This window comes from Pseudorasbora parva, chromosome 2 (genome assembly GCF_024679245.1).
Source record: "Pseudorasbora parva isolate DD20220531a chromosome 2, ASM2467924v1, whole genome shotgun sequence".
NCBI lineage: Eukaryota > Metazoa > Chordata > Actinopteri > Cypriniformes > Gobionidae > Pseudorasbora > Pseudorasbora parva.
In genome coordinates this window covers 18,332,434-18,346,448 of record NC_090173.1, presented here as the reverse complement: position 1 = coordinate 18,346,448, position 14,015 = coordinate 18,332,434, and the positions used below count along the sequence as shown (strand labels likewise).

The following is a 14,015-nucleotide window of genomic DNA, read 5'->3' as shown; positions in this document are numbered from 1 at the left end:
ATGATGCAGTGAAACTTGCCAAATTGCGCTATTTTCATGATTTATCACATTTTTTATGTGATTCAAATAAAATATTATTTTGAGTTTCTATTTATTAAACCAAATTCCTTGATTGTATCAACTCAAATTTATAATTTCAATAAACAATTTTTTTAGGGCAACCAGGTTACTCACTTTTTTAAGTTAAACCAACCAAAATATATATGAGCGTGGAAGCTTGTTTCTGCCACATAATTATTTGTATTTTTTATTATTATTGTGACTTTTTATTTAAAAATTCTGACTTTATAACTCACAATTCTGACTTTATATCTCAGTTCTGACTTTAAAACTCACAATTCTGACTTTATATCTCTCAATTCTGACTTTATATCTCAGTTCTGACTTTAAAACTCACAATTCTGACTTTATATCTCTCAATTCTGACTTTATATCTCTCAATGTTTTATTTTCTCTTGGTTTCTTGTCTCCTGGTCTTGGATTATTTGCCTGTTCTGTGGATTACCCTTTTTATCTTTCTCTCCTGTTTGCCTTTTTGGACTTCTTGCCTGTGTTTTGACCTTGCCTGCACTGTATTCCCCAACAGTGTTCTAAACTCAATAAAATTGCAGAGTTGTACTCAAAGCTGCAATATTGTTCAGGCACCACAAAAGTTTTAAGTTCACTTAAGTAGTTTCCAGTTATTGATTATTTAGACAAGATTAGCTCTTAGTTTATGAGTAGAACTGACCCCCTAACTCATTTCGTTCAAGAGTGGATTGAAATTACGTCTGACGTAATAATGACGTGCAACTTCATTGGAGGTTCATATTAACATGGCAAATTCAAATAACCTAATAACCTATACAAACCAACATAAACAAATAAAAAAAAATCGGACATTCCAATGAATGGTGAATGACCTAGTCTATGATCGATTGTGGCGGATGTAAATATAAACTTTGACATTGTTTGCAAGGACTGCTGCGTGCACCCGGATGTAGGCAGCAACATCAAGAGATCCATCATCAACAACATCAGTCTGCATGCTAACCGTAACGCCTGTACTCAAAGGTAAGGACACGCCTTAATGTACTTTGTTTATTTATTTGTTTGCCATCTTCCAGGCAGACCTCAGCTAAAGCGTATAGGCTTGTGAGAGAGACCTTTTGCGGCAACCTGCATGTTTTAGCGAATTAACTAAAGTTAATTGTCTCAGCTGTCAGCCAGCCAGCCTTGTTGCACTACGTTACTTTAGTGGGATAACTGGACAGACAAACCGTATGGTTTTAGCACTACCAAAGATCCTTTATCCGTTACTGGTGATAGGCCTACTTTGGCCGCGCAGGTTAATTTATAGACGGACACTGAATGTATAGGATGAGTTTAGACTCAAAATGATTAATAAATGCACATAATTGTCCATGAACTTGATAAATGTTGCAGACGTATTTCACTATCCACAAACAAATGCCTTATAACTTGTGTGTGCAAAATACGATTTGTACAAATAGACATTTTATATTTTCGATTCGATTCGATATTCGATTTTATATTAAGAAGTCAAAATTTGTGCATGCAGCGTGATTTGCATTTGTGGATCCGTTGACGGATAGGCTAGGCAAGATTAAATCAGGTTATGAACACTACATTCATCACAACATTTTTCTCCCATAGAAAACCATTATAAAATGCGTGTTATGCAATAGCTCGTTCAATAAAGTGTACGCCTACTTTTAATGTCACCGTTTTTACTGCAGGAATAAACGTTTTATGGGAGAAAACGCTTAATGTTCATAACTTGATTTAATCTTGCCTATACAAAGTATGCGTTATTAATACTTTTATTAATACCTTTTTAATGTTAGCCTACTTTTAAGCGTTTTCCTCGTCTTTATAACGAGTACACATAAAGCGTCTTATAGGCAGAATAACGCTCACAGTGCCGTTGTCTGTTTCGGCAGAATACTGTCATCTAGAGGCAGCAGGTGGGTGTGTGTGTGTGGATCGTGCAAGGCCAAACCGGCGAAATGAAAGTCTCAAAATTCAAATGAATCAAATAGGATCGACTCACGAACGAGTCAATGAATGCACGCGCGTCACCGGATCCGCGAATGCACACACACCGCAAGCGTAACTACACTGTCACTGCAGCTGCAGACGCCCGAAGCCTTTGTGCAGCGGCTCCCACAATGCTAGAGCCTACGCCTATACTATACCTCTGAGTACTAAATACTAAACTAAAGAAAGTTTATTATATTTTCTGGCTAGTTTACTTTACTTTCTATAATCATAACCATACTTTCACCGAAACGGATGAATTAAAACAAGTTTAAATGGGTACATCTTCTAAAGATGTTTTTTATTCTTCGTTTTCTCTTTAATGACATACTCCAGTTTACTTTATTTTTTATAATCATAACCATTATTGTTTCACCCAAACTGAATAATTGAAACAAGTTTAAATGGGTAAATCTTCTACAGATATTTTTTATTCTTCGTTTTCTTTTTTGACACACTCGTTATTGTTAAAGTACACTACACGTGCTTCTGTGTGCATTTTAAGCACTTTTTGTGTGAAATCATATTTATTTTGTCCATTAAAAGTGTTATTTCACTTTAATTGAGCGTCAGCAGCGCAGCAATAGGCTCGCCGCCGAAACCCCCGCTTCACTGCTGCTCACGCGACGCTTGCGGTGTGAAACGGCCGTTCATTGCACGCACAAATTCTGACTTGCATTAATACAAAATCGAAGTTTTGTATTCACAATGGCCCTCATTTATCAATCTTGCGTAGAAACTGGTGTATATGTTGGCGTAAGATTATGCTTCCACTCCTCTCACCGCCTGATTTATGAAACTGTGCGCACCTCTGCAATCCAGGTGTACGCAATACTTGCCCTTGATAAATGCTGCGGCTGAAAACGATCATCATTAGAATAACACGCCCCTATATATTCAAGTATCCGCCTCTCCCACGTCCTCATTTTACGCCATGGACACACAGAAGACGGCAAAGAAGCGATACTTCTCCGACGTGGAGATCGGGCGCGTCTCAATCATCTCCCTAGTCCACTAGTCAGGGCAGTGATTAGGACATAAGTCAATGGGCTGACTCCCTGATCAGTGCTCTGACTACTGAACTAGAGAGATGATTGAGACGCGTCCATCGAGACCATCACCAGGGAAGTGAAAAAAAACAAAAACGAAATTGTTTTATTTGGGAGTTTAAAGAGTGGGAATAAAGGCACAGACAAAAACAAAATATGGACCCAAATTACGAGTACTCTTAATAATGTGGAGGTTGAGAAGCGCACTCCAGCAGTTTAAAGCTGTTTGGATGATAAATTACAATGCATTATTTTACAGCACGTTTTGAAAAAATTAGCAATTTCGTATCACGGCATGTATTGGGGTGTACAATAGTGATGATGATGTGATGTGGAGTACTACCATTCATTCACAATAATATTTACATGACAATTTGTAAGATTATTATTATTATTATTATTATTATTATGATTATTATTCTTAATGACGCTTGTTATTTAGAAGAAGAATGTCGTTTTTATTGATTTTATTATTATTTAAAAGAAGAAGGTCATTTTTTATTATTTTGTCAGTCTGAATTATTTTAGTCCCAGTCCGTGCGCAGCTGCTGGGCCAGACGGGCCTGAAACGTCAGATAAAGCGCACAGGCTCGCGACTGGAGGAATACAAATGCCTAAAAATCAAACGCTTTTGTAAAATCACACAAATTAAACATTTGACGTTCATGTTACACAAAAATAAACACTGAATGTTGTTGTTGTGGTTTTTAACAGTGGGTCATATAGCAGATCTTTTCAGTGCGTTTTGTGGTGTTATGACTTGTTTTTCTGCGCATTTTCACACTAACTCAAACGTGCGTACACTACCTCCTGAGCTGGCGTAGGATTTGAGCGTGCCGTACGCCAACGTCCATATTGATAAATCTCAAAGTCACCGTGGGTTTGGGTGTACGCAAGGTCTACGCTGGAAATTTGGTGTACGCACTTTTGATAAATGAGGGCAAATGTCTCTATTTGTACAAATCGCTGCACATTCATGAAATTCTGTATTTTGCACAAGTTAAAAGGCATTTGTTTGTGGATAGTAAAATAGTAATTTTTTTACGGATAGTAAAAGCTCTTCAACATTTATCAAGTTCATGAGTTATTGTGTGAGTGTAAAATCATCCCATACAAAGCAATGTTTCATAACTTACACGACTTTTGTCAAACACATGACATGCCAGGCACACAGGCAGCACGCTTTTAAACATTTTATTAGTAGACTACCTAGCTAGTTGCCATAGGCTACATGGTTCGCATTAGCTGCTAGATGTAATGAAAAGTAACACTGCAGTGATTTAATCTGTCTTATATTAACGTCCATTACTAGTGTCACAATGTAGCCAATGTGTAGCCTATATTATTATAAGTGTTTTGTATGCATTTATTTCCCAATGACAATAGCCTAGCCTAATCTTATCCCTTTGTATCTCTCCACAGGGATACACAAAGTCTAGGGTTGAGTGAATATTTTACTGAAAAGAAATTACATAGTGCACCTTTAATATATGCATAGGATTAATATTCTACTGATTTGTCTTCCTATTACCCCACAATCCCTCTGTCTTTCTAGGAAGACGTCGATATCAACAGCAGACGGACAGTTACTCTGCGGGCCCTTCCCATCTTCCTGCGGGAAGATGCTGCTGGATTTTTTAAGACCTGGAATGTAAGTTTTTGATTCAACTGTGTGTCCTCTTTCACTCTCTTTTTTTTCTTACTTTGTCTTCTCTGTATATCTCTTTCTATTTAACCCTCTCTGACCTTGCAACCAAAAGACAACAACCCCAACCACCTTCCTAGCCACCAGAATAGCAATTTAATCATACCACAGTAATTCACCAAGAATGTCATATTTGGAAATTTCACCTGAACTTTTCATTCACTGGTATTTCATATTATATTAAATACACATGTAGTGTTTTTCATTGACTACTCTACTCATTAACTAATTACTGTCATGTTCTTCAGGCAGATGAAATTGACCTGCCAGACATCTCGGATGCAGCTCTTGCTATTCTCACTGTCTCAAGTGATACGGATTCCCTTGTGAAGTTTGGTCCTGCTATCAATTCTATAGTTCTTGAGGGAGATTTTGTTGTGCGTGATATAGCGGAGTTGACCGAGGCGTTCATTTTGCTGTCCGGCTTAATTTATGCACTTCACCTTGATTATCCAAAACAATTGTCATACACATTCAATTTCATTCAGAAAATTATAATGGGTTTGGATGACCTGAAGCGGTTACCTCCAAGACTGCTTAGCCTTAAAAATGAGTTGATGATGGATGAGTACTAAGTCTGTTTTCCAAATGTCATTGTTTGGACTGCCAGCATGTTTATAATCAAGCAAGAAATGGAATACCATTTCCCCCCGCTTTTTATTAATGTGTGTGTGCCTATTATTTTATTAATGTGTGTGTGCCTATTATTTTATTAATGTGTGTGTGCCTATTATTTTTGGATTGGCCTATTATGTTGGCCTATTAATTTTGTTTTTTGAGTATTATTACCTTTGTTGTTATTTCTTTGATTTTCTGTATGAACCCCATTGCTAGGGAGGTTTTTCTGTTAAATAAAAAGAAAAGGAATCTGCAGTGAAATTGTCTTTTGAATAGTTTTTTATTTGAATCATACAACTTAAATATATTTGATTTTGAGGAAATGAATAGACATAAACAGTCAATAAAATGTGTTTTTAATAGACTTAAATTAACTTAAAAATATAAGAGGCTGAATTGACAATGTTTAGGTGTGAGAAACTGAATGAGTCATAATATAACCTCAATATATTATTAGGAGTGATAACTTAAAAAAAACAACTCTGTTTCCAGTGTCAATTTTGTTAGTTTTAACAATGGTTTCAAATTCATCAGGTTCATTGAACTTATCCAAACTTTAAGTACTGATTACTTAAATTTTTAGTTTGTCAAATTATGTTTCAGTTCATCAGCTTGCTCAAAAAAATGAGTGTGAATAAAGTTTCCAGTTTAGAGTAGTAATCACTTAAAATGTTTGTTTGTTGAAATTATTTGTTTTAATGTTGTTCATTTTCTCAAAGATTTGGAGTCTAAAGAGCTTGTCTGACTAATGTAGTAATTACTTAAAACATATATTTCTCACATTATTCTTTTTAATTTGATCCTTGTCCTTAAATATTTTGAGCATTAAAAAAGTATAATTTTAAGTAGAAGTTGCTTAAAATATTCTTTAACATAGATAAATATTTTGAGGTAATCAGTTTCATCAAATATTTTGAGTTCATTCAACCTGTTGGGGAATACAGTGTGTAGCTCACTCTCAGACGGGCTTCTGTGGGAACGCTGGGAGTATCCGTCGAGAGCGGGCCGAGGCTCTCCGGCTTAAGTTCTCTACAGTTGACTACGATTTTGGATTACCCTTCTATAAATACTTACTTTAAAATATCTTGCAAATTTCTTTTCTTTTTTTTTACTCGCAATTCTAAGAAAGGAGTTGTGAGAGGTCTCTCTATCTTTTACCTTTTTTAATTTAGATGTTGGGAACAAGCTCCATAGTTATGCCAACTTGCTTGGAGGAAATGCCTTATCAACGAGTTTCCTAGTTATTAATTGTAATTAAGTGTCGTTAAAGTGAATAGTTGAATAAATTATTAAATAAATAGTGTAATTTACAATTTTAATAATTGCACAGTGTCCAGGTGTTTGACAGAACACTAAATCACAATACAGCTGTCAAACTTTATTAAAGCAACTAAATGTTACCTCATGCAATGCCTTTTACATGTAACATTTCACTATGTTAATTTTACCTTCTAATATAACCTGTATGTGATTTCCCATGTGTTACTTCATGTTAACAATAATAAAAAATAATCCCAAATGTGTTTGAATTTTAGTCTTAACACAAATAGACACTTCAAAACAAGACGTCAAAAAGAGGAAAAATAACAGTAGACGTTTTCAGTAAGAGTAGCCTATCTCACTATACTGTAAGTTAATCCTTTTCACCAAGTCATGTGTAAATTCATCTGACACATCGTCTGTCTATCTATTCATTACATCAGTTTGAAATAACAGGTGAAGTATAAGAGTAGTACTCATGTATCACTCTAGAGTTTTAATTATTGAGAGGGTAAAGACTGAATAATTGATCAACTAAGCCTGCGCATATGAGAGCGCTGCCCAACGGAAAAACGTACGTGCGCACACAGGCTGTCCAATCACAAGCGTAGATTTCGACATTTCCGTGAGCACTGACCAATCAGAGCGAAAATACCCTTGACTTCCTGCTTTGAGTCTGAGCCCTCAGAATAATGCTGGGAATAATAATAAACGGATGGCTGATGTTTGTAATGCACGGAATAGATGAAGAGTCACTGCACAAGCATTAGACTACAGACAGGGTAAGTTTATAATGAGCGGAGTGTAAAGCCGTGGTGTGTGTCGGAATTTATATTCGTCGTGTCGCTACTACCATTAAACATCATAAATCATAAGGACATCAAAAGCAAAAGTGCATAAATGTTTTACATTCAATTAAGTTAAGGAGAGAGAATAACACGGCTGTAATACAGAGAGACAGGTGCAACAACTGGTGTCCAGTAACAGTTAATTTCCTCTCTATCTCTTACTTAACAAGACTTTTGTGTGCATTGAGTATTATCAGTTATTATAAAAATCAATGTATTATTGCAAGTCACCGTGCTTGATCTATATATGAATCAAATTAAATAAGAAAACCGATAAAGTACAATTTGTGTTATTATTATTTTGAACTTTGTACAGGGAAAATTATATATATATATATATATATATATATATATATATATATATATATATATATATATATATATATAGAGAGAGAGAGAGAGAGAGAGAGAGAGAGAGAGAGAGAGAGAGAGAGAGAGAGAGAGAGAGAGAGGAGATTTATTATATGTAATTATTTATTTAAGTTATTAAGACTTAAACACATTTATAATCATACAAAATATTTGTTTCAAGTAAATGTTCTTTTGAACTTTCTATTCATCAAAGAATCATGAAAAACCATGGCTTCCACAATGCTATGAAGCACCTCAACTGTGTTGAATATTGATAATAACCATAAATGTTTCTTGTGCATCAAATCATTATATCATTCCTGGTTTTACAGTATGTGCAATGTTGTTGATTACCACAGAATATTATGTACATAAATAAACAACATACACTAGATTTAAAAAAAGAGAAAGAAATGAATACTTTTATTCAACATGGACACATTCATTTGACATTTATAATGTTACAAAACATTTTAGTAAAAAAAAAAAAAAAAAAAAAAAAATCTATTAATCAAAGAAACCTGAAACAAGTATCACAGGTTCCATAAAAATATGAAGCAGCACAACTATTTTCAACATTAATAATAATCATAAATGTTTCTTGAGCCTCAAATTATCGAGAATGATCGATGTCTGAAGGATAATGTGGCACTGAAGACACTGGAGAAATAATGCTTAAAATACTGCTTTGTTCACAGGAATACATTACATTTTACTATATTCAAATAGAAAAGTTATTTTTCCCCCTCATGTAAGTATATATTAAATAAAGATATGCTGTTGTTGCCGACAGGGCCGATGATGGCCGGGTCACTGCTGTGGGCTGTGGATGTGTACGGCCGGGTGTTCAGCCTGTCGGCCGCTAGAGGCCGCTGGAGGCGCGCTGCCGATGTAGTGCTGGAGCTGAAGCGCGTGACAGGGTCTCGACAGTGCAGCTGGGGCGTCGGGTGCGACCATCATGTTTATCTCAATGTGTATCCCAGTCATGTGCCTATACGCCACCAGGAAGAGACCTACGAAAACCAGGTGTGTTCACTTTTTTTTTTCTTAATCAAATTTTCAATTCAATTGTGATTTGGTATGAGTAAATACTGTGAGAACAAGAGTAAATTTGACGTTAATTTTGTCCATGGGGAATTGATTGGATGGTTGTGGTTTGCTATTGGTTGATCTCATGTGAGTGACAGGTTGCCCCGCCCTCACGCCGGTGAACACATCATCAGAGAAGAGATGAGCTGCAAGAGGGCGGGGCCAAGATGGCGTCGTGAAAAGACGGTTTTGATGTAGCTCTTAAAAACTTTGTTCAAATCCCGGTTTAATTTAAAGCTGTTCATGTTCAGAACTGATCCGAAGGTGCTATTTGATTTATGAATTAAATAGTCACACTTTTTTTTGTTTTGTTTTTCTTTTTTGTGCAGTTTAGTTAAGCTTTGCAGACGCACATTGTGCACAATTTTTGTTAAACGTTAGTAACGTTAGCTAATCATAATCTACGTGCTTTTCTACAATTGTTGTGCTGACTTGCAAATATGGAAGATAAAGAAGAAACTCATCTTGCTATGCACAGTTATGCAAGGAGAACGCTAAGCAATGAAATGGATGCTGGACAGTCTGGTGGTTTCGTGCCTTTACCCGACACTCCTGAACCTAACCCTGCCAAAAAAAGCAAACCGAGTTCTGATAGTCCAGCGGTGAGTGATACTATGCTAATGAGATTCATGCAGAGAATGGAGGCCATGCACGAAGAAACTATGCGCCGAATTCAAGGAGTTGAAAAGACGGTCATTGAGAACTCGAACTCTATTAAACAGATAATAAATTCTCTCGAATTCCACGGTGAACAGGTGAAATGTTTGAAAAGGAAATCGGAAAGTTGGAGAAAGAAAACGTCGAGCTTCGTGACAGATGTAACGATTTGGATGCTTACAAGAGGAGGTGGAATATGCGTGTCACTGGTATCCCGGAGAGATCAGCAGAGAATGTGAAGCAGATTATCGTCGACCTCTTTAGCCAAGTATTCCCAAGCATCGCTGCTGATCTGCACAGCGGAATTGACATCGCCCATCGGCTGGGGCCTCGCTCTGCTGCGGAAAAATCCTCCCGTTGCATAATAGTCCTGTTCTCATCGCGTTCACAGCGGGACAAAGTTTGGAAAGATGCCAAAACTTCCGATTTTCTCAGGGAGAAGAAGATTAAGATCTTCGAGGATCTTTCGCAAAAAGACAAGGATGCAAGGACTCTTCTATGGCCGATGGTAGAGAAGGCGAGAAAGGAAGGGAAGAGGGCTGGCTTTCACGGTCCCTTCACTGTCATTGAGGGTAAAAGACTGACCGCCAAAGATTTTGCCAACAGACCTACTTAAAACACGAGTAATGGTTAACCGTAAGCAACTGTTACTTTCTGTATTTAGTGAGCGATCTGCTTAAGATTTCTGTTACATTGCTATGTTTTTGTCTTCCCCCTCTCTCTTAAAGGGGAAAAGAGGGATGGATGCTAACTCTAGGAGTTATTGGCCCTAATTAAACATATTTACGTAATAACGATACTAATAGCCTCCCTCACTTTATTAAAGGCTGTGATTTTATTAGTTGAATTTATTTATTTTATTATTACTTTATTATTATTTATTTAGTTTATTTATTTATTTATTTTACTCGTGAAAGCCGATATTTAAATTCAGTTTTTGTTTTTCTGAACTTAAAAATGACCATGTTAGTACCGGGTGAGCACGTTTGTGGTTGTTTGCTCCTTTTGAGGAAAGTGCGTTGAACTGGTGTACTCTTTTGGTTCACTCAGTTTTCGTTTTCTTTTTTCTTTCTTTTTTTTTTCTTCTCTTTGCTCTTTATACTGTTCGTTGTTCATGTCATTGTCATTAATATCTATTAACGCCAGGGGGATCAGGGATAGTGTTAAACGGAAAGCTCTTTTTATGTTTGCCAAAAAACACAAATCAGATTTCTGTTTCCTTCAGGAATGTCATTCTAATAAAGACGATTACAAATGGTGGAAATCTCAGTGGGGTAATGATATTTGGAGTTCACATGGCACTGAACACTCTGATGGAGTAAGCATTTTGAGAAATACATGTAATGGGGATATATTAGGATCAGATTCAGATAATTTGGGTCACTTTTATTTATTAGTGATTTCTCTTAACCAACAAACAGTGATTCTAGGAAATATATATGGGTACAACACTTCTCTGGATAATAAAATTTTCTTTGAAATGTTAGATGAGAAACTCACATATTGGTCAAATAAATTCCCTAGTGCATTGTTCATACTAGGAGGAGATTTTAATGTATCAATTAATAATTCTTTGGATAGATATCCTCCAAAGAGGACAGCATGTGTTAGCCCTGCACTGTTAGGGATAATAAATACATTTGAATTGGTGGACATTTGGCGAGACAGATAACCCAACAATTTGGCGTTTACCTGGTCTAACAAAAATGGATCAAGGCAATCTCGAATTGATTATTGGCTCATTTCAAAATGTATGTCCAATTTTGATCTAAGTGTTGGCATTCAATGTACCCCTTTAACTGACCACAAAACTATTTTTATTAATACCCCCTTAAAGGCTGGTTGTGCACCAGACCAATCTAAAGCCTCTTTGTGGAAACTTAACAGTTCGCTATTAGAATTACCAGATGTAAAGGAAAAAAATAAAGAATTAATTGCTAACTATTGGAAAACAGCCACAATTCAAAATTCATTTTGTAGCAATTGGGAGCTTCTAAAATTTGAGATTGGTGTTTTTTTAAGAAAAGTTGGAGCAAAATTAGGCAAAAAAAGAGTTCTTGAGAACAGCCTGATCATGAAATTAGCTCAAGCCCGTAACTTAAATTGTATGTCTTTGGAGGAAAAATCTGAAATTGCAGTTTTGCAGACTCAATTAGATGACTTATACTTGTCTAAGGCTAGGGGTGCTTATATAAGATCCAGGAAAAGATGGCTTGAAGAAGGAGAACTTAATTCTGCATATTTCTTTAAGCTTGAAAAACGAAATTTTACTCTTACAGCAATTGAGCAGTTATGTGTTGATGGAAAAATTGTGAAAGATCCAAAGGATATAGCAAATTTTAGTGCCAAGTTTTATAAAAATCTTTATAGTTCAATATGTTCAGAGCAGATAACCGCTTCGTTTCTAGACTCAGTTAATTATACTAAAGTTATCTCTCAAAGTGACAGAATGTGTTGTGATAGCGTTGTTACTCATGGGGAAGTACAAAGTGCAATTAAGAGCTTGAAAAACAATAAATCCCCAGGATGTGATGGGATTACAGCGGAGCTGTACAAATTATTTGCTGATGAACTTGCTCCTTTTTTAACTAATGTTTTTAAAGAGAGTATTGAAAAAGAAGCTTTACCTCCTACTTTAACACAGGGTGTTATTACACTAATTCCTAAACCAAAGAAAGATCTTACTAATTTAGACAATTTTTGCCATTATATTTGCTAGAAGGCTTAAAGAATGTTTGGACAGCGTTATAGATGAGACTCAATCTGGATTTATGAGGGACCGACACATAACTAATAACATTAGATTAGTTTTAGATTTTTTTGATTATGCCGATTTGGTGGAACATAATAGTTATATTCTTTTCCTGGATTTTTATAAGGCTTTTGATTCAGTGGAACATCATTTTATTTTTAAATCATTGGAAAAATGGGTTTTGGTGAATATTTTTGTAAGGCCATAAGAACTCTGTATTACAATGGTAATAGTACAATCAAATTAAAATATGGTACTTCGCCAAGGTTTAAATTGTCACGTGGTATCAGACAAGGATGTCCAATATCCCCTTATTTGTTTTTACTAGTTTCCCAGATATTCTCTTCTTATATTTACAATAGTGGTCTTCGTGGCATCACTATTGCTGACAAACAGATACTCATCAGTCAATTGGCTGACGATACCACACTTTTTTTGCACGATGCAAACCAAATTCCGTTAGCACTAGAGTATATCCAGCAATTCTCCAAAGCATCAGGCTTATTTTTGAACCTCTCAAAATGTGAATTGATGTCCATCAAAGAGTGCAATTTGTCAGAAATTTGTAATATTCAAATGAATTAGAAAGATGCTCGTTAAATTTTAATCCAATTATTGAAAGTACACAGAAGAAATTTTATATGTGGCTTCAACGAGATCTGTCGTTAAAGGGCAGAATTTTATTAGCCAAAGTGGAGGGTTTGTCCAGGTTGACATATGCTGCTCTTTCTTTGATTGTTGACACTGCCATTCTAAAAAAAAATGATACAATGCTCCTCAACTTTGTTTGGAAGAATAAAACTCATTTTGTTCGTGAATCTGTACTTATGAACACCATTGAGAAGGGGGGTTTAGACTTTATTGATTTTACCACTTTAAACAACACCTTTAAAATAAATTGGATAAAGAATTTTATTAATAAGCCCTCCTCTATCTGGAATCTGATCCCTAATGTTATTTTCTCCAAACTAGGTGGTTTAAAATTATTAACCTGTAATTATAACATAATGAAAATCCCTCTCAAATTATCCCTTTTCTATAGGCAAATGTTATTAGCGTGGTCCCTCATTTTTAAACACAATTTTACACCTCACTCATATATAATTTGGAATAATAAGGACCTATTGTATAAACATAAATCTCTTTTCTTTGATAGTTGGTTTAAAAATGATATTATTCTTGTATCTCAACTTTTTAATCAAAATGGTTCAATCTGTAATTATTCTGAGTTCTTGGAAAAGCATGGAATTCCTGTTACTCCAAAAGAGTTTGCAATTGTGGCTGATGCAGTGCCACAAGGAGTTCTTATGCTTTATAAAGGATTTTCTTTTTCATCCTTTAGTCACTCAGTGGATCTGTGCAAGACATTTGTTGGTAAACATTGTCTTTCTACATCTAAATCCAGAAACAATAAGAAAATTAGAGTCTTGTTTCAGGAGGAGATTGTTTCTTTGCCATATGTAATGTCTTACTGGAATGCTTTTGTAAATGATATTCCCTGGAAGAAAGTTTGGACATTGCCTCACAAATAACTGATAACCAACAAAGTGAGAGAAATTACCTTTAAGCTAATTCATAGGTTTTATCCAGACAAGTGCTATCTCAAAAGACTTAAAAATGACATTAATACCCTCTGTTCTTTTTGT

General features: G+C 35.5%; 1 protein-coding gene across 1 annotated transcript in view; it reads left to right on the top strand.

Annotated features, from left to right (window-relative positions):
- The first annotated feature begins 7,321 nt into the window (after positions 1 to 7,321).
- tecpr1b (tectonin beta-propeller repeat containing 1b) overlaps positions 7,322 to 14,015 on the top strand; it is a 58,504-nt gene continuing 51,810 nt past the window's right edge. Inside the window, exons 1-2 of the mRNA XM_067458051.1 lie at positions 7,322 to 7,454; positions 8,665 to 8,897. Of these exons, the coding sequence (XP_067314152.1) occupies positions 8,670 to 8,897 (228 nt within the window). The 5' untranslated portion in view covers positions 7,322 to 7,454; positions 8,665 to 8,669. The remainder of the gene's footprint in view (positions 7,455 to 8,664; positions 8,898 to 14,015) is intronic.